General features: G+C 57.5%; 8 protein-coding genes across 8 annotated transcripts; 5 read left to right on the forward strand and 3 right to left on the reverse strand.

Annotated features, from left to right (window-relative positions):
• Positions 1 to 540: 540 nt before the first annotated feature.
• PEP7 (uncharacterized protein) lies at positions 541 to 2,878 on the forward strand (the record flags this gene model as incomplete). The annotated part of the gene is made up of 5 exons (XM_060602245.1): positions 541 to 613; positions 1,058 to 1,461; positions 1,504 to 2,195; positions 2,228 to 2,725; positions 2,758 to 2,878. The coding sequence occupies 5 exons, from the start codon at positions 541 to 543 to the stop codon at positions 2,876 to 2,878; spliced, it is 1,788 nt and encodes a 595-aa protein (XP_060453159.1).
• A 450-nt stretch (positions 2,879 to 3,328) lies between these two features.
• On the reverse strand, positions 3,329 to 5,287 carry CcaverHIS019_0106120 (uncharacterized protein; the record flags this gene model as incomplete). Its single annotated transcript, XM_060602256.1, has 4 exons — positions 3,329 to 4,305; positions 4,360 to 4,432; positions 4,474 to 4,664; positions 4,714 to 5,287. 4 exons carry the CDS (start codon positions 5,285 to 5,287, stop codon positions 3,329 to 3,331), a joined length of 1,815 nt encoding a protein of 604 aa, XP_060453160.1.
• A 2,700-nt stretch (positions 5,288 to 7,987) lies between these two features.
• On the forward strand, positions 7,988 to 9,986 carry SIR2 (uncharacterized protein; the record flags this gene model as incomplete). The annotated part of the gene is made up of 4 exons (XM_060602267.1): positions 7,988 to 8,198; positions 8,230 to 8,369; positions 8,405 to 9,254; positions 9,346 to 9,986. The coding sequence occupies 4 exons, from the start codon at positions 7,988 to 7,990 to the stop codon at positions 9,984 to 9,986; spliced, it is 1,842 nt and encodes a 613-aa protein (XP_060453161.1).
• A 316-nt stretch (positions 9,987 to 10,302) lies between these two features.
• Positions 10,303 to 11,156, reverse strand: CcaverHIS019_0106140 (uncharacterized protein; the record flags this gene model as incomplete). The annotated part of the gene is made up of 6 exons (XM_060602278.1): positions 10,303 to 10,406; positions 10,442 to 10,528; positions 10,730 to 10,819; positions 10,864 to 10,894; positions 10,966 to 11,043; positions 11,091 to 11,156. 6 exons carry the CDS (start codon positions 11,154 to 11,156, stop codon positions 10,303 to 10,305), a joined length of 456 nt encoding a protein of 151 aa, XP_060453162.1.
• Positions 11,157 to 13,275: 2,119 nt separating this feature from the next.
• Positions 13,276 to 14,203, forward strand: CcaverHIS019_0106150 (uncharacterized protein; the record flags this gene model as incomplete). Its single annotated transcript, XM_060602289.1, has 3 exons — positions 13,276 to 13,278; positions 13,597 to 13,917; positions 14,102 to 14,203. The coding sequence occupies 3 exons, from the start codon at positions 13,276 to 13,278 to the stop codon at positions 14,201 to 14,203; spliced, it is 426 nt and encodes a 141-aa protein (XP_060453163.1).
• A 1,312-nt stretch (positions 14,204 to 15,515) lies between these two features.
• CcaverHIS019_0106160 (uncharacterized protein) lies at positions 15,516 to 16,691 on the forward strand (the record flags this gene model as incomplete). Its single annotated transcript, XM_060602300.1, has 5 exons — positions 15,516 to 15,564; positions 15,635 to 15,684; positions 15,719 to 15,764; positions 15,854 to 15,954; positions 16,005 to 16,691. 5 exons carry the CDS (start codon positions 15,516 to 15,518, stop codon positions 16,689 to 16,691), a joined length of 933 nt encoding a protein of 310 aa, XP_060453164.1.
• Positions 16,692 to 17,068: 377 nt separating this feature from the next.
• On the reverse strand, positions 17,069 to 19,433 carry CcaverHIS019_0106170 (uncharacterized protein; the record flags this gene model as incomplete). The annotated part of the gene is made up of 2 exons (XM_060602311.1): positions 17,069 to 19,274; positions 19,309 to 19,433. 2 exons carry the CDS (start codon positions 19,431 to 19,433, stop codon positions 17,069 to 17,071), a joined length of 2,331 nt encoding a protein of 776 aa, XP_060453165.1.
• Positions 19,434 to 23,548: 4,115 nt separating this feature from the next.
• Positions 23,549 to 24,689, forward strand: CcaverHIS019_0106180 (uncharacterized protein; the record flags this gene model as incomplete). The annotated part of the gene is made up of 3 exons (XM_060602322.1): positions 23,549 to 23,735; positions 23,836 to 24,197; positions 24,237 to 24,689. 3 exons carry the CDS (start codon positions 23,549 to 23,551, stop codon positions 24,687 to 24,689), a joined length of 1,002 nt encoding a protein of 333 aa, XP_060453166.1.
• Positions 24,690 to 24,765: the final 76 nt, after the last annotated feature.

The raw sequence follows: 24,765 nt of genomic DNA on the forward strand, positions 1-24,765 counted from the left end.
GGTCGTGTGTGAGACGGGTATCCATACCGGGTATGTATCGCAGTGTGTGCAGGCTAGATCAATCGCAGGCTCAAGCCTTGGCTTTCTGTCGTCAGCTTGCCAAACTCCCAACAGCTGAATCCATCTCAAGGATTCACTGACACCCAACACCTTCCTCCCTCTCTGCCCAACCCACCTTATCAGCCTTGGCGCGCATCATCTTCCTCTTCTTGGCCTTGTCCGCTGCCGCCTTGTCGCTCGGCTCCTCGGCCTTGGGAGGGGGCGTCACAGGCCTCGTAGCCGCTTTGGTCCTCTTGCGCGTCTCGCGTTCCTTGATCGTAGGGCGCTTCTTAAACTTGGCAGAGCGACCCATGTTATGTTGAATGTTGAATCGTAAGTCGATAAGCAATATTGACAGGAACAATTGAACAATTGCAATCCTCCAAATGCGGGGCCATCTCACATCAAGCGGGACCAAAAGGGCCTCCACCAGCTACCTACCAACTGCCAGCTACCAGACACGCGGCCAACTCGCCACCTACCTTCTTCCATACCATCACCATGGCTCAGCCAGGCGGAGCCAACCCGCCCAGACGCGCGTTTGGCAACCAACCCCGGCCAAGCAGTACTGCAAGTGCGTCGGCGCTGCTTGCGTCCGTCCCTCCAGAACCACAGAGAGCGCGGGCGTCGTCGGCAGCAGCGCAGAGCGGTGCCGCTGTTGCTGCTGCTCACCAGTGGTTGAGTGCGCTTGCACCAAGGGGCGAGGGGAGGGGACGAGAGTTTATCTCAAACACCCTAAGTGGGGTGGCTAATGTCGCTTCGACAGTGGGACAAGAGTTGAATGGCGTAATCGCGCGCGGAGCGCATAGCCGGAATGGAAGCCAGGTGGGGCCGGGGGTGAACGGTACATCGAGCCCACCGCCTGGCGAATTGCCATTCGCGCCGCGCGTGAATAAGCGGGACTCGCACGCATCACGTCGCGACTCGTCCGTCTCCCAACCACCCACCGCTCTCGCTCCCGCTCCATCACCCCTCCCCGTCCCCGGTCCACCCTCCGCTCCCACACTAGCCCCTCCAGCTCCGCCAGCAAATGCGCGGCGACTCGGCCCGCCTGCACCAGCGAACGCACGTCGCCTAGTCCGCGAATCTGCTCCTCCCACCCCACTTCCTCTGAGCGACTCGAGTCCAGATGCCCGCACCCTCTCGCCGTCACCTACGGCCGCGGCGTTCCAGCGCGCCAACTCGTTCGACGGGCGATCCAGCCATACCCGAGCCAGTAGCTTTCCCTTTCCCCTATCAACCTCACCCGCGCCCTCGGCCGCAAGTACAAGTAGCCGGCGGGCGCGCGGCACACCGTACAAGATTGGGTTCCAGCCGAGCGGAGTCCGGCGGGACCGGAGTATCGATTTCGTAGCTGCGCGCAAGGCCAATGCCTCGGAGCGCGACAAGGAGGAAGGGAGGCTGAATCGACGATGGGCCAAGGTACGTTTCTCTACAGTCCGGAGCGTACCGTACTAACTCCAGCTCGTGGACTTGCATTTCAACCCCTCGACCCAGACTTCGCCGATGGCACGATCGGGAAGCAGCTCGTTCTCGTTGAGCTCGATCGTCAATGCGCGTCCACAGGTTAACATGGACGATGTGGTTGACAGCCTCAAGCCTCGGCAAGTGTGGAAGGGACTCAAGGCTGCCGCAGGGCCGGGACCAGAGGAGGCGCGCAAACGCGCAGAAGAACAGCGCATCGTCAAGTGGGAACCAGATAGCGAAGTGCGCAAGTGCCGTATCTGTGCGGCGGCATTCAGCCTCAGCACACGCAAACACCACTGTCGACTGTGTGGGCGCATTGTGTGCTCCCTCGCCCCCACTCCGCCAGCGCTCTTGGCTGTACAGATGCAGCTGTTCGCTGATGGCGGCGAGCTGCCACCTGGAACGAGGCGGCACAAGTGCTCTCTCCTTCTCGTGGCAGACTGGCGCACAGGTCGCGGCGAGGAGGTCGACGAAGGATTCGTCGGCTGGATGAGTCTCGACCAGGAGAAGGAACCAGTCGCCATTCGGCCCTCACGGCACCACCGCCACCGCTCGGGCAGCATACTGAGCGACACATCCTCCACGACAACCAACGACGAACCACAACGCACCATCCCCCTCCCGCAGCAGCCGCAGGAGGTGCAAGTCAAGGGTGTGCGCGTGTGTCGCGAATGCTGGGCGACTGTCTCGTGGGTATCCATAACCTCCAAGCTGACCGCAGGCGCAAGCAGAAGATTGTGGACCGGACAAGCATCACCCCTTTTGCGCGACTGTACGCCGCCCTCCGCTCTCTGCAGGCCGAGGTCACAGGCCTCCTCCCCTCATTCGAGGCGGGCGTGGCGGACCTCCAGCGCGCCTCGGAGGATACGGACCCATCCACCACCCTCCTGAACACGCACAAGAACCTCCTCGCCCTGCTGGGACAGTACGACACCCTCGCAAAGCGCGTGAGCGCGGCTCCATGCGAACCGGGGGGCTCGCAGGCGGCAGTCCAGCGGGCGCTGGCACGCAGCGCGGCCGAGTTCCTCGCGCGTGCGGCGGTGACTGCGCAAGAACTCCCACGGCTACAGCGGCGCGCGGCGGCCGCAAAGGCGCGAACCATGGTCGTCGTGGAGCAGCGCTTGCCCGACGTATTGCGGGCTGAGGGGATTGCCGAGGACGCGGCCGAGGATGTTGCGCGCGCTCTGCAACCGTTGCTCGAACAGCAGGCACAGCTTGAGTGCGTCGATTACAGGGATAGGCTGATATTAGATCGTTTATTGCGGAAGCGAATGCGCAGCGCAAGTATGACGATTCCCGGTCGCTCGCGGTAGCGCTGGGCGAGATCGAGAACGAGATTGCGCGGTTGACCGCTAGCGCACTCGACGCATAGTACAGGCTGCCCCAGGGTGGGCAGGTCAGTGGCGCGGGAGGTGGGGGAGACCCGTGAGGTTGCGATGAGAGATTGGGAATGTGTTGAGGGTACGCATGTGTAGGTGCAGGGTAGGGCATGGGAGACACTTCCATCATGCAGGATCACAGGGCATGGGCCGCGAAGCGAGACGCGAGTGAGAGAGAAGCTGCTCTACAATGCTTCGACGCCAAGCGTGAGCGTTACAATCTAGACGGGACTCGAGCATTTGACAGAAAAAAGGTTGTATTTGTCATGACAAGACGCTGTGCGGCAGCTACAATACATAGGAATGATTGGATAAATGTGACGTGGGTCGTTACGCTGCGTGCGATGATGTGTGTGTGTGCAGGGTGGTACAGATGACGGGGAACGAGCACAGATGGAATGCGATGATGACGGAATCGGAATGAGAAAGACGGCGAGTGTCCATTACAGGTAGCCATGGGCCGCAAAGGCTGGTGGAACTGGCGCTTCGTCACGCGCCGAGTCTTGGGGACTGTACGCGTCGTGCCAAGAGGGAAACGGTGACGAGCCAGAGAGACCCGAAGTGGGGAGCAGAGACGTGGCAGGCTCGACCTGCGCCTGGGGACTGTACCCGTACGTGTACGGTGCAGGGTGGTGAGTCTGAGGCGACATGTCCCAGTTGGACGCGTCTGGAAAGCCTGGCCACTTGAGGCCAAAGTCGTAGTCGTTGGGACGAAGCGTATAGGCAAAGTCGACTGGCGGTTTGGCAGGTTGCTGCTGGAGCGGAGCAAGAGTGCCGCTGCCGATTGGAACCGGGTCGCTGGACCCTGTAAAGAGATCCCGGAACCCCGCCTGAGCAAAGGATGGCGTGGGCAACCGTCCATGAGCCGCTTCGTTGGATGGCGTTTGAGCAAGTTTGGATGGCGGAGCTGAACCCGGCCGGCCCCAGTCAAAAGCGTCTGGGGACGAGTCCCAGCGAGGAGGATCTGCTGAGACCGCCCTCTGCTCGCTTGCCTGAGGCACATTCGAGTTCATGGTCTCAAACGTGTCAAGCGGTGACGACGTAGGTTCGATTGGCGAGACTAGATTCGAGAGATCGGTGGGAAGGAAACTCGCCAGCGCAGATGGAGGAGTCGGCAGCCGTTGGTATTGTGTTCCGCTCCGGTCGCGCGAGGGGTAGAACGGAAGCATCGCGTCGAGGAGCGACGGATCCTCGAGTGGGAGCGAAGACGTTGCAGGGGGAGTCCGCTGTTGAGTTTGATAGGGGCGCGAGAGCGGCCATGGTGTGGACGAGCCCATGCGCAAGTTTCCCAATGTTGTGTGTGAATGAGGCGTTTGCTGAATGCTTGGTAAAGGGGGTGGCGCCTGCTCCTGTGCCCTGTTCGACATCAGGCCAAGCAGAAGCCTTTCGTCCATCTGGTAGGACGGCACACCTGTAGAGGCTGTGAAAAGGTCAGCACGACTTTCCCTTGCAACAAGTCCCGAATTTCACTCACGTTGTTGTTGACTTCCCGCGACCTTGATCGGCTGAGAAGTGACGCCACGCGCAAAGATCCCCGGGCGCGCAATCTGTCGTTAGCCGGGGCGCCGGATCCGCAAATGACACTTACACACTGTCTGGAGAGCGCTGCGTTGACTACGTCTTGGCACATCAGGCTGCGGCTCACATCCAGCGGCGATACGCGCTTTGGTGATGTTCGAGATACACCAGATGACCGAACATTGCCTTCCCGCGGAGATAGGGCATGTGAGTGGGCTGCGGCGTATTCGATGCCCAATGGAGCCACCGGTGCTGCCGAGGCTGCGCGTCAGTTGGGCTCCAGGAGCGTTGAAACGAAGCTGCAACATACCATCAGGGAGGAAAGCACGGTTGTGCAAGCCCAAGTCAGGGCTGTACCGTTGTGGTTGTGGTGGTTGTGGTGGTTGTGGCTGATGGTGGAGGCCCAAGCCAGCGTAGTGATCGCCCCCAGTTGCCACATCTCCAGTCTTGACACTATTGCGCATTGGGTAGGGCGAGATGCGCAGTGCAGAGGCCCCACGGCCAAAGGGACGCTTCCCACGCTCGTGGTCGACCATCTTGGTATTGTCACGCACACGCGGGCGCATATAGTCCACTAGGACGCTTCCTTTGGCCGCAAAGTCGGACAACTGGGAAGTCGACGCACCTGGCGTGGATAATGACTGGAGGAAAGCGGAGAGAGTTGCGCGCTCAGAGGCAAGAGGATCGGTGGGAGGGAGGTAGGCTGGGTTCCAGTCTTCCTCGGACAGGTGGTCGCCACCTCTTCGCGAGCGAAGAAAGTATCTAGTTCCGCGATTCGCATGTTCGCGGGCGTACGGTCGAACAGAGTCGAGGTAGCGGGCGATGTGGACCTTGGGCTGCGCTAGGGAGAAGGGAACCGCTGTGATGGGAGGGTTGCTGCCCATCGCGCGGGCTGGGAGTGGGGTGCGCTGCAGTCGAGGCTTGTCCCGGTGCTCCTGTCAAGAGGGGGTCGGGAGGGGGAGGGTGAGGAGGGTGAGAGTCCAGACAAGAAGAGAGGCGAGATCGCTCTTCAAGAGTGTTGGGATGGGAGTGGGAGAGAATGAGAGAGAATGAGAGAGAAGCCGAGTAATGAGAAAGGAAGGTTTCTCGGGTGCGTCTTGGCGAGGGTTGGGGAGGGCGAGGAAGGTATCACGGGTGAGAGTGGAGAGCGGTGAGTGTGTGTGTGTGTGTGTTGTTGTATGGGGTTGGAGGCTGTTCAATTGCGTTCAAATGAGGGGCCGTGCTGCGAGTGTGCTACTAGTCGTTGTCTTAGCCTTCATGACTCGAGACTAGTTTGCCCGTTGATGGTTGGGCACCTCCAGATCCTGGACCGTGTGTGTATGTACCCAGACGGCTCCGTTGGGTCATTGATCGCTAGCCACTCGAGTGGGCTAGTTGGGGCGTAACAACTAAAACGAGAATTAGCCGTTGCGGGAACCGGGAGAGGAAGGTGATTAATGGTCGATGGACAATGGAGAGGAGAGTAATGTGTCGATGCAAGAAGAAATGAGCGCTAGTGTAGATGCAATGCCTTGTATGTGAGAGTGGTGTGTTGATTATGGTGGCGCCGAAGAGGGGAGAGAGGGGGGAGGAGAAGGGAAGCTGTATTAAGGTGGTGGTGGTGGGTGGGGCTTAGGATTGAATGACTTTGTAACTTGGTAGACGTATCCGCTTAAACAAGCAAGGTTGTCTCGTGCGATTAGCCTTGTCGCCTGTTGATGGTCTCCTTGAATGATACACCCAGGGTCTGCTGTACGATCCTTGGACCAATGCACAACCCAGATCAACAGGGTTATTCAACAGCCCCAACACAACACTAGGTTCGATGAGCGCCTTGATATAGGATAATTGGATAACAAATGCCGACGTTCCAAGGATCCAAGGATTCAAGGTGTGGAGCTGGACCCGGACCCCGCAACCGAGCCTTTGAGCGTCCCTCGGCCTCGGAAATCCGGTGTGGTCGTAGATTGGGCCTAATGCCGCAATAGGGTCCACAGCGAAACGAGGTGACTGCGTCGGAGCCGGAGGAATGTCAAGTGAGCGATGCGGATATGCTATGCTAGCGGATGTGCGTGTGCAATGCGATGCGAATAAAGTGCGATGATAAAGTGCGATGATGTTGGATGCAAGGATGCAAGAATGCAAGAATGCAAGGATGAAAGGGGTGGTGCGATGATGTTTGCCGGTGGGGTCGGTCGGTGGGTTGGTGGAGTTTTGGTGGGGTTTTGGTGTAATCTGGGCACCGGAGGGCAGACGTGGGTTGTGGGATGTGCTGCAAGATCGGACAACTGAATGAGCGGACGAGTTTAAACAAAGGTTTAGGCCGTCTAGGATTACATCTACTTTACGACAATTTTAAAAAGTGACTAGGGCTAGGCTATGCCATACAATACCATACCATGGAACTGATGCTGTAAATGTAAATTGTCAAGCTTTTAGATGTAGGTTGCGGACCAGACATAGTCTTACTGTACTACTACGTAATCCCTCCATTACTCCTGATATCCTGATGCTCCTTGACCATCGGGACTCGATGAGATCCAGGTGCCAGGTGCCATAAAGGTAGGTAGGTGTCCAGGATCATCACCGAATCAAACGGGGTGCGGGCCTGTTAAGTCCTACTCACCGAGGCCTGGCGGCTTCTGGATTCTCGCTTCTGAATTCTGAATTCTCCATCTCTCCCTCAAACAATGTCCATCTGACCAAAGCCCGACCACATTATACAGGCTGCAGATCTTGTATCTCTCTTGTCTATCTTTTGTCTCTCTTGTCTCTCTTGTCTCACTTGTCATTAGAGCTGGAATCTAATCCACTCGATCCACCCACTACGTTACACCAATCCCCCTTACGACGCCCCCCCTCCCTTTCCTCCTAGATAACCCTGAGATTGTAGACGCCAGTTGTTCCAGGGTCACAATTCCTCTCATGTATAGCTGTATAGTAGTGGTGCCCCGCTTCAATCGTGGGCCGACGGTCCGACGCGTTCACCGCGTTCATACTCCAGAATACCCTGCCTACTCGGTGGCGCGTGAGAACAAACTGGCAAACGTGGCAATCAGGTTGCAAGCAACGTATTCAGCGCCTTGCCGTGACAGACGGCCTCTGCATATAACACAGACCGCAGTCCACCAGTCGTCATCGCAACGTCGCGTGGAGAGATTTACCGAACCGAAGCCGGGGAGCGCGGAGGCAATTGTCGGGGCCAGCCCATGCGCCCGTGCGCCCCGTCAGGCCGCCAAGTCAACGCCGCATTCATCGGTGGACCCGACCCGCCAACCTTTGGCCGCGAAAGCGAACCGTGCCGTACCCGTGTCTGCGTTGGGCGCTTTGCTTGAATCATTGGCGCTTGGTCTCGGCAAAGCACGCGCCAGCGGATGGGTCGATTGCGACGGAGAGATGCGGTGAAACATGGCGGAATGGCAGCGGGCTTAAACAGGCACCGAGAAACCCACGTTACTGGAACGGGTACCGGTTACCCTATCCCTCAACTCACCCACGGTCGCCACGGCCGTCACTGGCCACCGGTCACCGATTTCACAACCACATCCTCCGTCATCCCGTCATCCGGACCGCATCCCGAACCCGACCCAATCTCTTATATTCCCATGACCCCATCGCCTGGCGCAGGGCGACCTGTAGCGCCTGTGGCGCGCGCTAATGAGGCGGCCACACGCGAGCCTGTGCATCAGCATGAGCATGAACAACACGGACACAAACACGTGACTCCAGGCGACACGTATAATGTCGACAGTGACGAGTTTTCAGATTCTGACGAGTCGCTCGCAGAGGAAGAATACGAGGCCCTTGTGCAGGAAGGTTTGTCTATTCACTACTGGACTGACATAAGCCGAGGGTGGATATACAGATGACCAAGTTGCCGAGCTGGTGACACAGTTGAAGGAAGATGGATTGGTCAACTTCCTTCGCGGGTATCTGTCCGAAGGCCAGAGTCTGCGCAAGTTGCTCATCGGGCTTGGTATTGTTCCTGTAAGTCGTAACCAAATACCGCCATTGACGCCAAGCCACGTCACCTCCGCGAAGCCTCTACACCCGACCTCCTCCTCCTCCCCTTTGTCAAGATGGCTTTGTCGCGGGTATTGCGCCGGCGCTCAAAGTTGGAACAATACAACACCGTCTCGGACGCCGTCGACCTCCTTCGCAATGCGAAACGGATAATGGTCCTCTCCGGCGCCGGCATCTCTACATCCTGCGGTATCCCAGACTTTCGTTCCTCTACAGGCCTCTACGCAAATCTCCAAGCCGAGGGCAAGTACGACCTCGACGACCCACAGCAGATGTTTGACATCTCCTACTTCCGCGAAAATCCAATGGTATTCTACTCGTTCGCCAAACAGATCTATCCCAGCAACTTTGTCCCGTCGCCTTGTCATCGATGGATCAAACTTCTCGAAGATCGGGGAACGCTACTGCGGAATTACACTCAGAATATCGATACACTCGAGAGCCAGGCTGGGGTTACGCGGGTACTCCAATGTCATGGATCGTTTAAGACAGCGTCATGTCTCCGCTGCAAAGCCAAGTTACCAGGCCAAGCTATCGAGGAGTATATTATGGAACAGCGGATCCCATATTGTCCCACCTGCAGTGCTGAGCGCGACACCCAGATTGCCGCTGCCAAGGCCAACCGCGCCAGGAAGCCGAAGAAGAATACGGAATGGGACGATGACAGCGATTCGGACTTTGATCCGTGGGATAAAGGCGAGCCGGGCATCATCAAGCCCGACATTGTCTTTTTCGGGCAGGCCCTCGAGTCGGAGTTTGACGAATGCCTGTTCCGCGATAGGGAGGTGGTCGATCTCCTCGTCATCATTGGGACCAGTCTCAAGGTCGCACCTGTGAGCGAGGTGTTGTGTGAGTGAGGCGAGGCTGCATTCAGGCTGCCTGTATCGCTGCTGCTACGTTCAGGTTGCCTGGGACGCATTCGTGGCGGCGCTGACACCAGCACACATCCCACACTCCGTCCCTCAGATCTTCATCAACCTCACTCCTGTCACGCATATGCGTCCCGACATCATGCTTCTCGGCGACGCAGACAGTATCGTGACCTATCTGAGCCGCGAGTTGGGATGGGCAATCCCGCCGGCCGCGGGGGAAAAACCGCTGGCTGTGACACCCGACGACGCGACGTGGGTCAATGGCGAGGGCGAGTGGGCGCACGTCCACATGCTGCGGTCCAAGACGGAGGCTGAAGCGTTGGCGCTGAGCGGGCAGACGATCCGCTTGACTGTGGGTGGTGATTCCGATTATTCGGATTCCGAGGATGGGAGCCAGAACCAAGGGGGACACGGGGAAGGGGAAGGGAAGGTGCAAGAGGAAGGGGGAGATGGAGGGGACATGGACGAGGGCGCAGATGACGAGGGAGATGGGGGGTTGCGCCCGCCCAATATGCGTGGGTCATCGTCGCATTCCGACCGCCCGGCTAAGCGGTCGCGCATGGGTAGCCCTGCATCTGGGGAGAGTGAAGAAATGGAGCAGGCCAAGCGCTCGCGTGTGGCAACCCCGGCTCCCCACGGGTCCGCGCCCGAGGTTGTGGGTCCTTCCGCCGCCGAGGCCATGGGTCCCTCCGCGTCCAGCGATGCGTGAGAGCAGTGTATGTGTCTCTGTGTAGCATAATTCCTTCCGCAGATCAGCGTTTAGTGTCCGCCGCGGAATTGCCGCGAGCTCATGTAGATGCATTTAGCAACCGAAGCCGAGTGTAATACGAGCCGGGGGCATGCCTGAGGACTGGAGAGTTCGTAACTGGGGAGACGTACAGACGACAACAAGAGGGGTACAAGACGGATCGGGCGGCCGCGCGGGAGCTGTAGTGCGCGGTTGGGGGTGTTTGGTATAACGAAGGGCGATGCGAAACGAGGTAATGCGAAACGAGATACGAGAGGGGCGAGCGCGAGCGCGAGGGTTACTGAATGACGCACTTGCAGCCACCGACCTCCTCCTCTGCGTGTGCTGGGCGGTTGGACGAGCGCGTGGTCGTGCGCTTGATGGCGCCGTGCTTCTTGTCGTCTGACGTTAGCTCGCTCCTGGCTGGGTCAACGCACCTTCTGTCTCGTCTACGCTGAACGAGCGTACACTGAGATGAACGACAGTGGGGTTGTTATTGGAGCTCGAGATGGGGATGTTGTTGGCTGCGGTTAGCACGGGAGCGGCGGGTAGGGCAAGGACGGAGCAGACGTAGTCATCTGGAGCCAAACACAAGTGAAGGCGAGGCGATCTGTTTACCTCGACGCTCAGTCATACGTCTCCTCCTTGATCCACTCGTGCACTGCGCCTGCGACGGCCCCGTCTGTGTCGTCCTTCCTAGCGTCCAATGCTGTGCTCGCACTCACAAAGTAGCGTGGAGTCATCGGCCAACACACGACCAGAGTAGAGGACTTTCATCCACGACGGGGCTGGGGGCTGGGCGGGTTCGGTCCACTCTGTGGGTTAGCCAGTTTGCACAGCTCGTTAGATGCGGACGCACCAGAAGGCCACATGCTCCAGATGAGCTCTTTCTGTTGGTCAGCAGAGTCCAGAGGGCGAAGAGAAAGCACATTCATGCACCCCTCTCGACGTTGAGACTTACGGCGCGGCCAACAGTCGTCTCCGGGTCGAACGAAAAGATGTGGTATTTCCCAGAGATGATGAGGACGCGGAGATGGATCTAATGTGAGTAAACATCGGAGAAGGCCTTGGTTGTTAAGAGCATACCTTTGGAGTTGTCGACTCGGGCACGGTAGCTGGTGGAGTCGCTGTCTGCGACATTTGAGTGGTCATGTTGTGAGTTGGCGGTGATTGTCAAAGAGCTGAGCAGATAAAGGGGGGTTGGACGGCAAGGAAAGAGTGGGTCTCGGTGTTGTAGTTGATGATGAAGGCGATGATTGAGTGATTAGATGAAATAGATGAATTAACGGGATTGGATGTGGCGCACTGTGGGGTTGTCCGGGGCCCTGACGTTGGAAGGGAAGAAGATCGAGGAAGGCTTGGCGAGCACCAAGTACTTGACAGGTGGGCTGCAAGGGAAATGAAAGCGTGAGAGGACGCTGGCTGAACGGGGGTTCCTGGCAAAGGCGGGGTCAACGCAGGAGAGGCGTACGGCCGTATGGATGAGGGAGGCCACGGTAGATGGGCGTAGAGGGGGTTAAGAGTCGATGGCCAGCGTACTGCACTTGATCTGGCCAGTTACACAAACGAGTAATGCCTTGGTGTTCGGTGACAATTAGGGGCCTGCGGTTGCGTAGTAGGGTGCTGAGGGTTGGGGTGACGACAAGAACAAGAAGGCCGGGGTAGCTCGGTTGCTGGGGGAAAGATTCGGCCTTGTTCTGGTGTCCAGGTCCGGACAGTGGTGGGCGGCTAGGAGGATAAACGGGGGAAGCGAGGTAGGGTGGTAGGTGGTGGGTTGGTGCTAGTTGAAGAATATTTAGGAAGAGGAGAGATGTTGAGGAATTGAGAAAGGAGGAGGATGTGATTGCGTTCTAGGTCGAGGACGGGCTGATTGGGATTGTGTTGGTAGCCAGCTTTTGATAGATTGTTGGTTTTGGTTCTGATGACCTTGTTTCTGAATCGATGGATAGCACGGTGGATCAGTGGATCAGTGATCAGTGACACCTTGTTCTCACTTCTCACACCCTCATTGAGCTAAAGTTTCAAACCAACACCGAGGAGGTCAAGGGGGATTCAGCTAGATTTCCCCTTGTGACCCTGCAATAACCCTGATCCTCTCATCACAAATATCACCCAGGCACAACCATCTCATTCTCTTCTTACCCTCTTGCTTAAACCTCCAACAGTCTATTCTCCGTCACCCTTTGCCCTTCTCCGCCCTCGTTTGCTTGCAAACGCCTGATCATAATCACATGCAGCTTATTGCAACAGATGACAAGTTAACCTCCGCCATGGCGCATCATCATAATGGAGTGGCTTGTCTAAGTTCACGCGCAGCAGCTCCACCCGCCCGTCTCTGACGTCGCCGCCGTCACTTCCGCCACCGTTACTCGGCTTGCGGAATGTAGTCAGAACACAACCCAAGACAGCCAAGGAGAGAAGAGAGCTGAGGGCATGGCTACTTGCCCACGTCATCTGCCCTCAGACCCGCTACCATTCGATGCTCGAATCACATGCATTGTGTCAGCTGGGAGCATGCCAACAGCAACAGTGTCAAAGGCCCAGACAAATTTCACGGTGTTGCATTGTTGCACAAGTAGACCCAAATAGGAATTGAAATGTGCCTCAGCCGCGTCATCCATTGTCTGTAGACGTCGTTGGTTCAGATGAGCGACGGACGACCAAGTGGCACATTGTTCGATGGTCAGGAGCTGCTTCTACTGATGCAGGATGGGTCGGGGCCTAGAGGCGAATGGCAGCTAGGCAAGAATGCAAGCGGGGACTGAGTTGCGGTCTTGGCTGCGCCGTGGCTGCTGTTCATCACGTGTCGATGTGCACTGCCACCCAGATCCAGAGGCGCTGGGCATGATGCGCAGAGGAATGCAAGTTTGTTCGTTGTGCGTAGAGGTCACGCCTAGGCTGATGGTTTCCAAGAGTCGTATACGGGCTTCCACCCTATCTTGCCTTTATTGACAAGTTGTTGGGCAGTTGGGCAGGAGATCATTCAGCCTGCTTACGTCATCAGATATGACAATGATATGAGCCAGGCGTTCAGTGTAATAATGCGACTCCTTTTGTACCTGACGTCACAAACGTCTCCCTTCGGGATCATTGACAGGCACCAAAGTCGTGAAATCATTGTCGGCGTTAAGTTTTGGAATTGATTCCGTCCCAACCAGAGCGGACCCTTCGCGAAGCACGTGGCAAGAGGGATTGGCGGTGTCCCAAGCAAGGACGACTGCCATCCGGGTTGTATCAACCATCAAGCACAAAAGCTGATAGAGTGGACGCCATGGTGAGTCCCAACGACAACAGCGACGACAGCATCGGAACGCGCGTACTCGATTCGGACGGACGACTCGCGATCGACGGGCGCGCAAAGACTGGGAGAAACGGGCGCGATGTTGTTGCGAGTTTGGAGTTTGGAGGATTGGGGCAAGGTGGCGAAGAGGGAGGAGATGGTGACAAGGAGGAGAAGAGAGCGAGCGCGCCCGTCCCGTCGAGTCACAGTCGAGTCCGAGCCCGAGTCCGAGACCCAGTCTGCGTGCCGAAATCGCTTGCGCTGTCGCGTCGTGTCAACAACCACAAGGAAGAACAAGAGGTCTAACCCCAGTCTTCGCAGCCCTCTACCTTCAAGCGTTTCGTCGAGGTCGGCCGTGTCGTTCTTGTCAACGACGGCCCGTCCGCCGGCAAGCTCGCCGTGATCGCCGAGATCATTGACCACAACCGCGCTCTCATCGACGGCCCCTCGACCTCGGTCCCCCGCCAGGCCTTCCCCTACCGCAAGCTCATCCTCACCCCCTACACCATTGCCAAGCTCCCCCGCGGTGCCGGCACCGGTGCCGTCAAGAAGGCTTTCGACAAGTCGGGTGTCGCTGAGAAGTGGGCCGCCTCGGCCTGGGCCAAGAAGCTCGCCGCTCGCGAGGTTCGCAAGGTGAGCCGACAGTCGACATTGCTGCGGCAATGTGGGAGGAGCGGCGCAGGACCTATCACGAGACCAGAGTGATAGATGTTGTCTGACGTCGCGAGCGGTGTTGGTCTAGGCGGTTAAAACATCGCCTGGACGACAACACTCCTCCCTTTTTTCCCCATCCCAGAGAAACCCGCTGACAGTACAGGAGGCGACCGACTTTGACCGCTTCAACATCATGCTTGCCAAGAAGCAGCGCCGGGACGCCGTCCGCAAGGCGCACTTCAAGGAGCGCAAGGCCGCTGCCTAAGCTTCTGGCGTCGATGGGTAGATGGGGACACGCCCTTGGGCGTTTGTAGAGCGCAGTCTGATGACATGCTCATTGCATCACGGCAGTGCAGGGCAGAGGGAGAGGCAGTAGCAGTGCAAGTGTGGAGGAAGTTGGTTGCAAGTCGACGTGGGGAGGGCCCCGTGTTCTGACAGAGAGAGAGAGGGGTCTGCCGTCGCCTTGAGGAAGTTGATGGTTCAGGTGATCGGGCTAGGTGTGGGAGCATCCAACTGGTCCACTTACTGTTGCTGGAGGATCGAAGAAGCGGGAAAGCGGAAAGGAGTGAGTTTGGGTTGGCGTGCCAAGAACAGGACCTTGTGTCGATCTGCAGATCAGAAGGAGCCACGTCCCATTTCTCAATGTCCTTCTCTACTGTGCTATTAGCAGAGTTCAGGCGTCAGCTCACTCAGGATGGGGGGACAGGCGCCCCGCGACCCTCTCTGGCGCGGAGCTCCGGTTTCCTGCCTGCAACCATTGAATGACCGACCCTGCATCCGCGCCGTGTCCGTCACCACCCAAGTGGCTGTCAGCATCAGCTCTGAGGATCTCAGGTTTGGTTGGTTTAGTTTGTTTCGTTTCGTCTCGGTCTCGTGGCAGTGGCGAATCTAGTCTGCGTTAGCTGCGTTGGGGGCGTTGATCGGACCAACAAGTCCACCGCTTAGCCAGCACCGTCCTTGACACTCGTCGGGTTACCCTCCTTCAAAGTAACTGCGGTATGTATTACAGCGCTCTTGGTTGTTCGTTGTTGGTTGCTCTCAGCCTACGTACGCATGTAGTTACATGCGAGCATCGCACTGCCCGTAGTCGAGCCACGTGGTCGATGCACCGCTTCAAAGATGAGGCGCAGCTTTGTACCTGAGGGACCTTTTACCCCTTACTTTACTGAGGGTGACCTGGGTGCTGGGCGGGTGGCTTGACTTTGAGTGAGGCATCGTTTAGTCCTGCATTTCACCCTTCGTTCTGAACGCGTCTCGCCGTTGTACCTCAGCAACCTCCGTCCCCGCCTACAAAGCCTTTCCTACATCCACCAACCAACCCCAAAGCATCCCTTCCAACCCCGATCCCGATGACAACACCAGATCCAACTCACTCTCACAACTACAACAACCACGTCTATCCCACAACCACTACACCCCCACTCGCTCAGCAACCCAGAATCTCAGCCGACCGACCCACCACATTGCACACACCCGCCCACACCTTCCAGGTCCCTTCTCTTACCGTCACGTCCCCGGGCGACACAAAGACCCCGCACACCTCAAATCAGCCGCCCTCGATCGACGACGACGACGACATGGCAAAAGGCTCGACGTCGCTCATTGACCCACGGTACTGCTGTTGTGGTATGTGCTTTTCTTGATATTGGGGTCAAAGCGCAATGAGATGCAATCAAGAACGCAAGCTAACAGGCAGCGGTACCGATGGTCAATTCGGGCATCTACGCGATTATCGCAGAGCAAGCGGTGCGGATACAAGACAAGAATAAGCTGACCCCAGGCCGTCGCCATCGCAACTGCCGTGCTATGCTTTGTCGCACCGAGTGGTGAGTGTGTGCGCGAGGCCCAAGCTCGTCTTCCGGGTTTGACCCGGCTTGCTGCGTTGGCCACCTCGATCGGACGAGTTAACCCTCAGTGCCGGGCGTCGCAACACCGCCATTCGTGACGTACATTCTCGCCATCGTGTGTCTCGTCGGATTAGCTGTACAGCCCGTAGGCTTTGTGGGCGCTTTCCGCGTGCGTCATGCTTTTGATATTCCGCATCGCATCGCTTCGCTGACAGGCAGGAGAAGACCAAGACGTTCCGCATCTACAGTGCGATAAATGGCATCATCACGCTAGTCGCGTTCATTGTTGCGGCAGCCATCATCATCATCTCGGCGGTCCGGCATGATGCTGCCATGGCAAAATGCATCAAGGATTATTTCACGCCATCGGCTACGGCGAGCCAGCAAGCCCAACAGACGTTGACCGAGGAGAGCGGGCTGCTGTGCAACGCATTCACGTGGGCCGACGTCGGGCTCATGGGCGGCCTGTGGGTCATCTTAGCCCTCACGCAGTCGTACTTCGTCTACTGCACGCGCAAGTACGGCGTGAGCCAGGTCAAGGACCACAAGCTCTACCACTCGGTGTACAGCGAGAACCCCGAGGCGTTCACCATGAGCATTCTCCAGAGCAAGCGCTACAACGGAACCGACAGTGTCATGTGGACAAACTCGATGGCGGCACCTAGCGGACCACGCGGAGATGACTGGGACGCGCGCCCGAGCTACGAGAGCGGTCGGCACGAGCCGGGCCCAGACGCTGGCGGCGCGTACTACAACCACGCGCGCGGGTACACGGACGGCCGCGAGGAGTACAGCTACGGCGACACCCCCGCAGGCCCGTCTAACCCGTACGCGTTCAATGCGCCGGGCGGCGGTTACGTCGACCCCGTTAACCCGGCTACCATGCCCGGCGCAAACAAGGTCTAGACCAGTATTCCCTATCCAAAGTACGATACCACGGAGGCGCAGAGGTCGGTAGCAAGTCTGCCGTGGCAATAAGCGAGCCCGGTAGCAGAGGACACTGGATACATGTTTGTGGTTAACGGCCAGATTTGTCATGCATGTGTGAGCATTGGTGGCGGGTGTGGGCTGGTGGAGCAGTGGTTGGAAAGGAGGGCGCAGGCAAAGCAAAAATACCAAGCTGGTCGTGCGATGTGCACAGTAGTGCTTCCCCAGTTGACCCGTCCACCATCACTAGCTGACCGCGCCCAGTAGGCGCTTGGGCTCTTCCTTATCTTGGGGCCCGTTCAAGCTGAACAATGCATCACCTGCTCCCCTTCACATACCTACATCCCCTCGCCGACCTACATCGCCTCGCCGAGCAACAGATCGAACCTCCCACCTCCCCCTCCTCCTCCTCCTGTACCCTTCGTCTCCACCTTCTTCTCCTTCTTCTTCTTCTTCGGGGACACAGCGACGGCCAGCGCGTCCTTGGTCCCATCAAGCACAGCCGCGATTGTACGATGCAACTCATGTTCCCAAGTCGGGCTCCATCGCCACCCACTCCCGCGGGCCGGCTCAACCCCGCCCAGCAAAGAGTGTAAAGCAGACCCCGAGACGAACACGTATGGCGTGAGGTGTGTCAGGTCCTCCCCCTCATCAGGGGTGAGGAGGAGCGCCTGCGCCAACGCCAGCGTGTCGAGCAATGCCGCTGAGAATTGTGAAACTAGCTCTGCATTCCGGTTCGTCAGGAGGGGATAGTTGTCGTCCCCTACACTCGATTTGACGGACACAGCGTCGTCGTCTTCCTCGTCCTCGTCCTCGTCCCAACCGTGCATGCATCCAATGGCGGCGCGGGCCACGGATTCGAGCTCGGCACGACGCCAGCGGCGACCGGCAAGGCCGTTTGGATCCGACTCAGCCGAGGAGAGGACACATATCCGCAGCGCGCAAGCTAGTGGTTGTAATTTTGTAGGGAGGGAGGCAATGGCGGGATTGGCGCCCAGAGCGTCGAGATACGCTTCTAGTCGTTTCTCAAGGGGCTCGAGGCATAGTGGACCCTTGTCATCTTCGGGTGGGGGGAGCTCGAGCTCGCGCCCGCCGACACGCGTGCTGCTCCCCTGCCGCAGGTACTCGGTCACGACACGGCGCGGCGAAACCTCCTCCTCCGGCACTTTGGCCGCGGGTTTCGGGCCCGGGTTCGCCTCGGCCTCGACTTCCAGTTGTTCCTCCCCTTCCTCTTGGACCTCGGACGACTGGATCGACAGTCCACCAAGTAGCTCGGCGGCTTCGGGGTCCTGCCTCGCCACGTCGAGTTCCTGGTCGCTTGGACCTGACCAACGCAATCCCAATGCCGCATCGACGATGGCGTATGTCACCCGTCGCGCTGCGGTCGGTATCCTCCCTGCCCGCGCCGAGGGACCGGATGGATTCTCGAGGACGCCCCACAAATACACCCTGTCGGGGTGTAACCACGCAGACGTAACGAGGTTGAGGTGTCCCCTCCTCTGGGCGGCCGCGTACGCCTCCGGCGCTCCGGTCTTTGGTAACTCGCCCTCGACAGGGGTAGCGACGCGCGACGTGCGCGCTGCGCACCCGCCATCGAGCTCGCCGCAGAACGGATACACCTCACAGCACACGGGCGTAGGAAGAACGTACTGAATCGTAGAGTTGACAACGGCCTCTACTGTCTCGGCGAGCTCGCGCTCATCGACATAAGGCCGGATATGGAGTTTACGCACGACCCGCGCGACGAGCTCATATGCCGTATCCGCCGTATGGGAGCCTGGTCGGGCCTGTGTTTCGCGCAAAATACGCGCGATGCGGTCGATACGGTCACTGAACTTGCCGGTACCCATGCCCGCGCCGCCCGAGTAGTCGTTCCCCGCCAAACTCGCCAGCAGAGGAAGCATGGTAGTCGGCAGGCGAAGGCGACGCGCTAAGGCGACACTCGTGAAGGCGGGAAGGATTAGCGTTGCCCCAGATGTGCGGGGAAGGAGGCGGGACGCGGACCGCGCGCGCCCCTTCTTACGTCCAGAAACAGTCGTGAAGCCCCCTCCATTATTCTCGGCGTCGGCGTCGGGGGCGGCCTCGACCCATTCCATCAGGTCGAGGGGGATGTATCCCTTCATCTCGGCCGCCGATCCGAGGATAACAAAGTCCGTGTCCTTTCCCAGGACGTATCCCCCAATCGAGGCCGCGAGAACGACGCATTCGCCATCAGCCTCACCTCGGGGAACAAAGTGCGTCTCGACCTTGAGGCTGGCAAGTGCGGCAGCAAAGGTGTGGCTGGTAAATGGCGGCAATAGAGAATATCCCTTCTGTCCCACCGGTGAAGAACGGCTCTCCGGTCGAGTAGTGTAGAACAGTCTGGCGGTTTCGACGCCCTGCTGCATCCGCCCCAGTAGGGTATTGTGTTTCTCGGGAGGCGACGCGCCATCAAACACGAAGATAGGCTCGATCCCGACCGTTCGCCAAGCACGTACGAGGCGCCGGACTAGCCTATAGAACTGGAAATACTCACCGCCGCTCGCACACGGCAGCGCGTCAAGGTACAGGTGGTAGATGATGCTGCGTGAGCTCGGTTGTGAATGAATGGACTCACCCCCACGCATCGACAACGAGCGGGAGCGGCGGGCGGGTGCTCGCCCCGTCTGGGTCCAGTACGATCGAGCGGCATAGGCTCTGCCGGTTCTCCTTGAGGAAGGTCTGGAGGCCGTGAACGCCCATGGCTAGTTGGTGATGCTGGTGATTGTCGAGTTGAAGAGATTTCGTCAGCGTTTTAGTCCGGTGGAGGTCAAGGTGGAGGTCGGGGTGGAGGTGGCGCTGTGCGTGATAATTGCTGCCAAGGCCAACGACCACCCAAAGTTTGGTAGTGAACGGGTCAGTCTGCAAGCATGCATGGGAATAACGGCCTTGACATGGCTTGAGCGTGTATGCAGATCCTAGATATGCTAATATCGGATGTTCCGGCTGCTCTCATCAGTTGTGCATTACGGTGACTGCCTTCTCTCCACGACGCTGCCTGAAATACCGCGAAACAAAGCCGCGGTTTCTTCGCACCTCCCTTCCCTTCACCCTTCCAACAATCAAAAAGCAATTCTCGGAGACACGCTCCAAGCTTTCGTATACATCAGGAGGGAGTCGAACCCCCGCCGAACGCATGGCAAGCGTCCATGATACCGTTTCACCACTGATGTAGGCGATGCTGTTGTGAGTTTTTCCATGGACTGATATCGCGAGTGCGGAGTGCTAGGCCGCCCATGTCACTTATCTACTCCTCTTCCATTCAAAACACTGAGGGATAACGGTAACTTGACATGTGGAAGTTGCAAGTTGCAATTTGTGAGTGCCACAGTCTGGACACGGTAGCCCACGCACTACAGCCGAGCCCCAACTTGTTAACAGTACTCGTACGGCACAGAGTGGGTGTATGTTTTCCAATCGACATTCTGGTCTAGTGCACAAATACGGCTCTAACTAGGCCCTAAACGGGTGTACGGGGAGTGGCGCCAATGAGTATTGGCGTGCAGGCATTGTCAGCGCGTTTACTGCTAACAAAGCTTGAAACTGGGATGGTTCTCCCGTCGCTGCGTTACCAATACATGGCTCTGGTGATAACCAGAGCAGGTCAGCTTCATAATTTCGTACATACAAGCGCTGTACCCGTATCCATCCGGTCGCAACAAGTCAAGCTTGGCGAATACAATACACCAACGTGGCAATGCATTATTATGTATTCTTGTGACCAAGCCGTTCCTTCCGAGTATGGGTATATACCCTGCTGTTTATAACCTATCGGCCGAGCCGGCATGAAACTCCAACCTCCAACCTTCGGATGACACTGCCACATTGACATCTCTGCTCCGCAACGCCAGACCCAAATCGTCCCACTCTCCCCCTCCCACGTACCTCGGACATTCCGCACGACCGCACTTGGCTTAGACAACCACCAAACCACGTAGAATCGCCCCAGGGAAAAGAGGGGTGTCTCAGAACTCGTTCAAGGTAAGAATACGAAATTCAGCTCGGCCACTTAGCTCAGCTGGTTAGAGCGCATGCTTAACACGAGCACCAGTCTTCAACGACTGCGTCGAGTTACGCATGAGGTCGGCGGTTCGATTCCGCCAGAGGTCATCGCTTTTGCACTGGGTCGCCTGGATATGTATGCATGCGGTTATTGTTTTGGCCTAACGGAGGGGGATGGCGTGGGGGAGGTTGGAGAACGGCCTGGTTTGGCTGTTTGGCGGAGGTGTGGCACTGGAGTGTGACGATTTCGGCACTGCGATCGTCATCTGCCCCCTTCACGTAGGCATATGTGCTCACGCGGAGAACCCTGTCCCGCATGGAGCACACACTGGATGTCTTTAGGTGATCGTCTGATGTTGTCCACCAGACGCAACACCATCACGCACTCAAACCCCGCTCCAGCCCATCATCACCTGGTCCCGAAAAAAGAGAGCCTGAGCTCGAGCAGCTGATAGACGCGCTCATCGACCCCTGTGCGACTTGAACACACGACCGTCAGGAAACTTCATCGAAGGATGCTATTCCACATTGGAATCTGACACTCTACCAACTGAGTTAAGGAGTCGTTGGTGATTGTTGATTCTGGAACCTCGTTTTCTGCAAAGCGGTAGGTTTTTGCCATCACCGTTTACTCTCCAGATCGACTCTTGCTGTCAAGGGGTTGGAAGTCTGTCTTTAATGTTTTAACGGAGGTCAGTTCTCGTTCAATTCTCTGGTTTTCGGATGTTCAAGTTTTGACCGCATCATCCATCGACTCTGCCAAGGGAAGGCACCGTCGTTTGCGGTACCGAATGCGATACCGAACGCGATACCAGGAGCAGGAGAACGACGATCCTTAAGGGGGTATCAGCGCCAGAGCCCTTGGTAACGGGCAGGCGAGGATGCCGAGGAGGATGGCGTAACTACCGGATAACGGCGGCCTTCGTCTCCTTCTCGTTTCCGGCTCCCCTGCTCAGTTCCTCTCATTGAAGCGCGGGGGGTGTTTGGAGGTTCTGACTAATAATCCATGCTGTTGTGAGGGAGAACGCATTAGCTGGTGAACGTTCCATGTTCCCAAGGCGGTCGTCATCACACTTTGTGGCAGCACCTTTACATCGCCCACCAACTACAGGCCTTCGTATGCTCCATACTGGCGCAATTGGCTTACACGTCGACCTCTGTACACTCAGTCCGGCAAGCTCTAGACTTGGATCCAGTTAACCTCCTCGTCCGTGTCGAAATCACGATACGCCAGATCGCCCGCCCAAACCACCCTCCTGTCATCGTTAGGACCGCCAGACATCCGTTCCTGGCCTCCTGTGCACGGACTTGCCAACACACAGATCAAAAGATGGAGCTGCGCTGTGCTTCCCCCTAGCCGACTTGAACGACTGACCTCGTCATCGATTCTCTCTCGCTTGACAAGCTGAATACTAGTGACGCGCTCTACCACTGAGCTAAGAGGGAGACGCTGGTAAAGTGATGTTGGCTGACCATTTGAGGCGCGGTTTGCAGACGTAGCTGGGCGATTTGGACTTGTATGGACTGCGCGGTCTTCCTGTCGCGATTGCCAGAGAAGCCTAGAAGACCTCCCAAGACAAGAGGAGAACCGTGACGAGGTATTTTCCACAGCTTTCGCTTCATCGTCATCGCGACTTGCCGTCGCCACTGATATGAAAGCTTACTGCGTTTATTGTCATGGGGATTTGCTCTGTCCTCCCTGGGCTACACACCACATGGAAGCTAGAAGGTTACAAGATCTAGATTCAGTGATCCTACGGCAATTACCACGAAGTGGCGCCAAGTTACTGTGTGACGGACCGTCCGAGAAGATACAGTCCCCAGCACGTCATGTGACTCTGCCACACTCGCGCAGGGAGGCCGGCCCCCGTTTCCTTTGTGCTCAGGAGTCCAAGTGGGCCTTATACTGGCTCAGCTGAGGATTGGGGCATAGTTACCTTACTTGCGTAGGAGACTGCATCTGTCTTGACGAGCAGTCGAACCTCGCGAAGCAGACGACCAACCTCAAGACAAACTGGACCAAACTAGCCCCTGAACAAAGGAAGAAGCGGCCAGATGCTCAAGAACAGTGCCGTCAACAGTGTCAACACGGCCAAGACCCGGTGGAAGACCTCCAGATTTCCGCGCTGACGCACCACTACTCCAATAGATTGCAGCAAGATAGTCGACGCCTGCAGACCACTCTACTATTGTAAGCCGTTGCACCCGTCACCTTCAGTCCTCTCCAAAGGCTCGACAGATCACACCCACACTGGGACAGTGTAACACCCTCCTGCAACTTACCCAGGACAAAAAGTACGAATGCCGTGCTAGACTCCTTAACTCAGTTGGTAGAGTGTCAGATTCCAATGCGGAATAGCATCCTTCGATGAAGTTTCCTGACGGTCGTGTGTTCAAGTCGCACAGGGGTCGAAACAGAGCATCCGCTAGTTCAGAGGGCTACAGGATATCTTTTGCTGGGCTCCAGGAGCAGCGAGAATGTTTTGGGAGAGAGTGCGCTGTGATGGGATGAAGTGGATGCGGACCGTGCGGGGTGGTTTTGGCGTGCGGTAAGAGAATTACGCATCAGGCCATGATGCTGAAGCACATGTAAGGTCAATATTGCCTACGCATGTACACAGGTATCCCGGAAATATGAAAGCAGCGCGCCAAAGCGACAGGATGAGTATGCGTGGCAGGTTGACATTACAGCTGTGGCATTACCACTCCGACACAACGGTATTGAGGTGCCTGGTTGCGAGCGGAATCAAATCCTGACCTCCACCCGACTGATGTCCATTTCGCCCGACGAACTCACTTGTTGACAACCCACCGCCATGGCCACAACACAACAGCCGCCCGCAGAGGGTGCGGCGAACGGCGCGCCCAGTGGTCCGCCGACGCTGTCGACTATTACTAGTCTCCCGCCTCTCCCGCATCCGCTGCATCCGCGCGGCCAGAGCAACACCGAGGCCTTCCGGGTCATGCGCATGCTTGGCGAGAATGCGAGCAACGGTGTCGTCGGTGAGTCGGGTTTCATTCAGGACTCTTCATTGTGCCGACTTCCGGAGCGCAGCTGTCGTTTCCGTTCAGCTAATGCGTCAATGAGCTAAGCTGATCTCAGACTACCCCTACCCCTCGAACACCGAGTACCCGCTTCCGCCGCTGCCCCCAATCCCCGTCCCGACCGGCACCTCTCGACGCCGTCGTGCCGAGCCAGTATCACACGCAGCCGTGCCCATTCCCGTCCCCCCGATCCCCGAGACATCCTACCTCTTCGGCCCGCACTCCCTCGAGTCGGCAGTCAAGGCGCACAACGAGGTCCATCCCCAGATTGGCATATCTATACATTACGACCGCAGCGCACTGCTCGTCCACCTCGGCGGATTGGGATACATGTGGTGTCTTATACGCACGCTTGGTGCAAAAGACGCGGGCGATACCGGCGTGCTTGGGGCGAGATCGTTCCATAGCCGCGAGGCTAGAGTGAGCTCTCCACTGACAAACATAGTTGGCTGACTGAAGCCACCACCCATCCACGCCGTTGCGCCGCCGGGTCCGTCGCTCGTCTTCGGAGAACACCTGAAGAAGCTCCACCTTTCCGTGATTACGCTACTCCACCGCCTCCCGTACGAGGTTACACTCTTAGAGTCGCCGTGTTATCGGTGTGGCAAGTTCCTATCTGATATTGATGGCTTGCCTCTCAATGCGTCTGGGTGGATTCCGCCATCGCCCAAGTCAAGCGATGGCGTGAAGTTTAATGAGAAGGCTGATGAGGAGATGGACGTTGATGGGGACGAAAAGAAGGAGGACAGGATGGGCGAGAAGAAGGAGGATAAGAAGGAGGACAAGAAGGACGGGGAGAAGAAGGAGGACAAGGAGGGAGACAAGAACGGAGAGGCGAAGAAGCCCGAGACAGAGGAGGATGACAAGGAGGGTCGATGGGTCAAGTGGCATGCGTCATGTCGAGCACCATAAGGGGCGCCTGGCGACATATACGAATACAGTCACTGTTGTAATAGGTTACATATGGAGACAACAAGGACATGTAATA

This window comes from Cutaneotrichosporon cavernicola, assembly GCF_030864355.1.
Source record: "Cutaneotrichosporon cavernicola HIS019 DNA, chromosome: 1".
In the NCBI taxonomy this organism is placed as follows: Eukaryota; Fungi; Basidiomycota; class Tremellomycetes; order Trichosporonales; family Trichosporonaceae; genus Cutaneotrichosporon; species Cutaneotrichosporon cavernicola.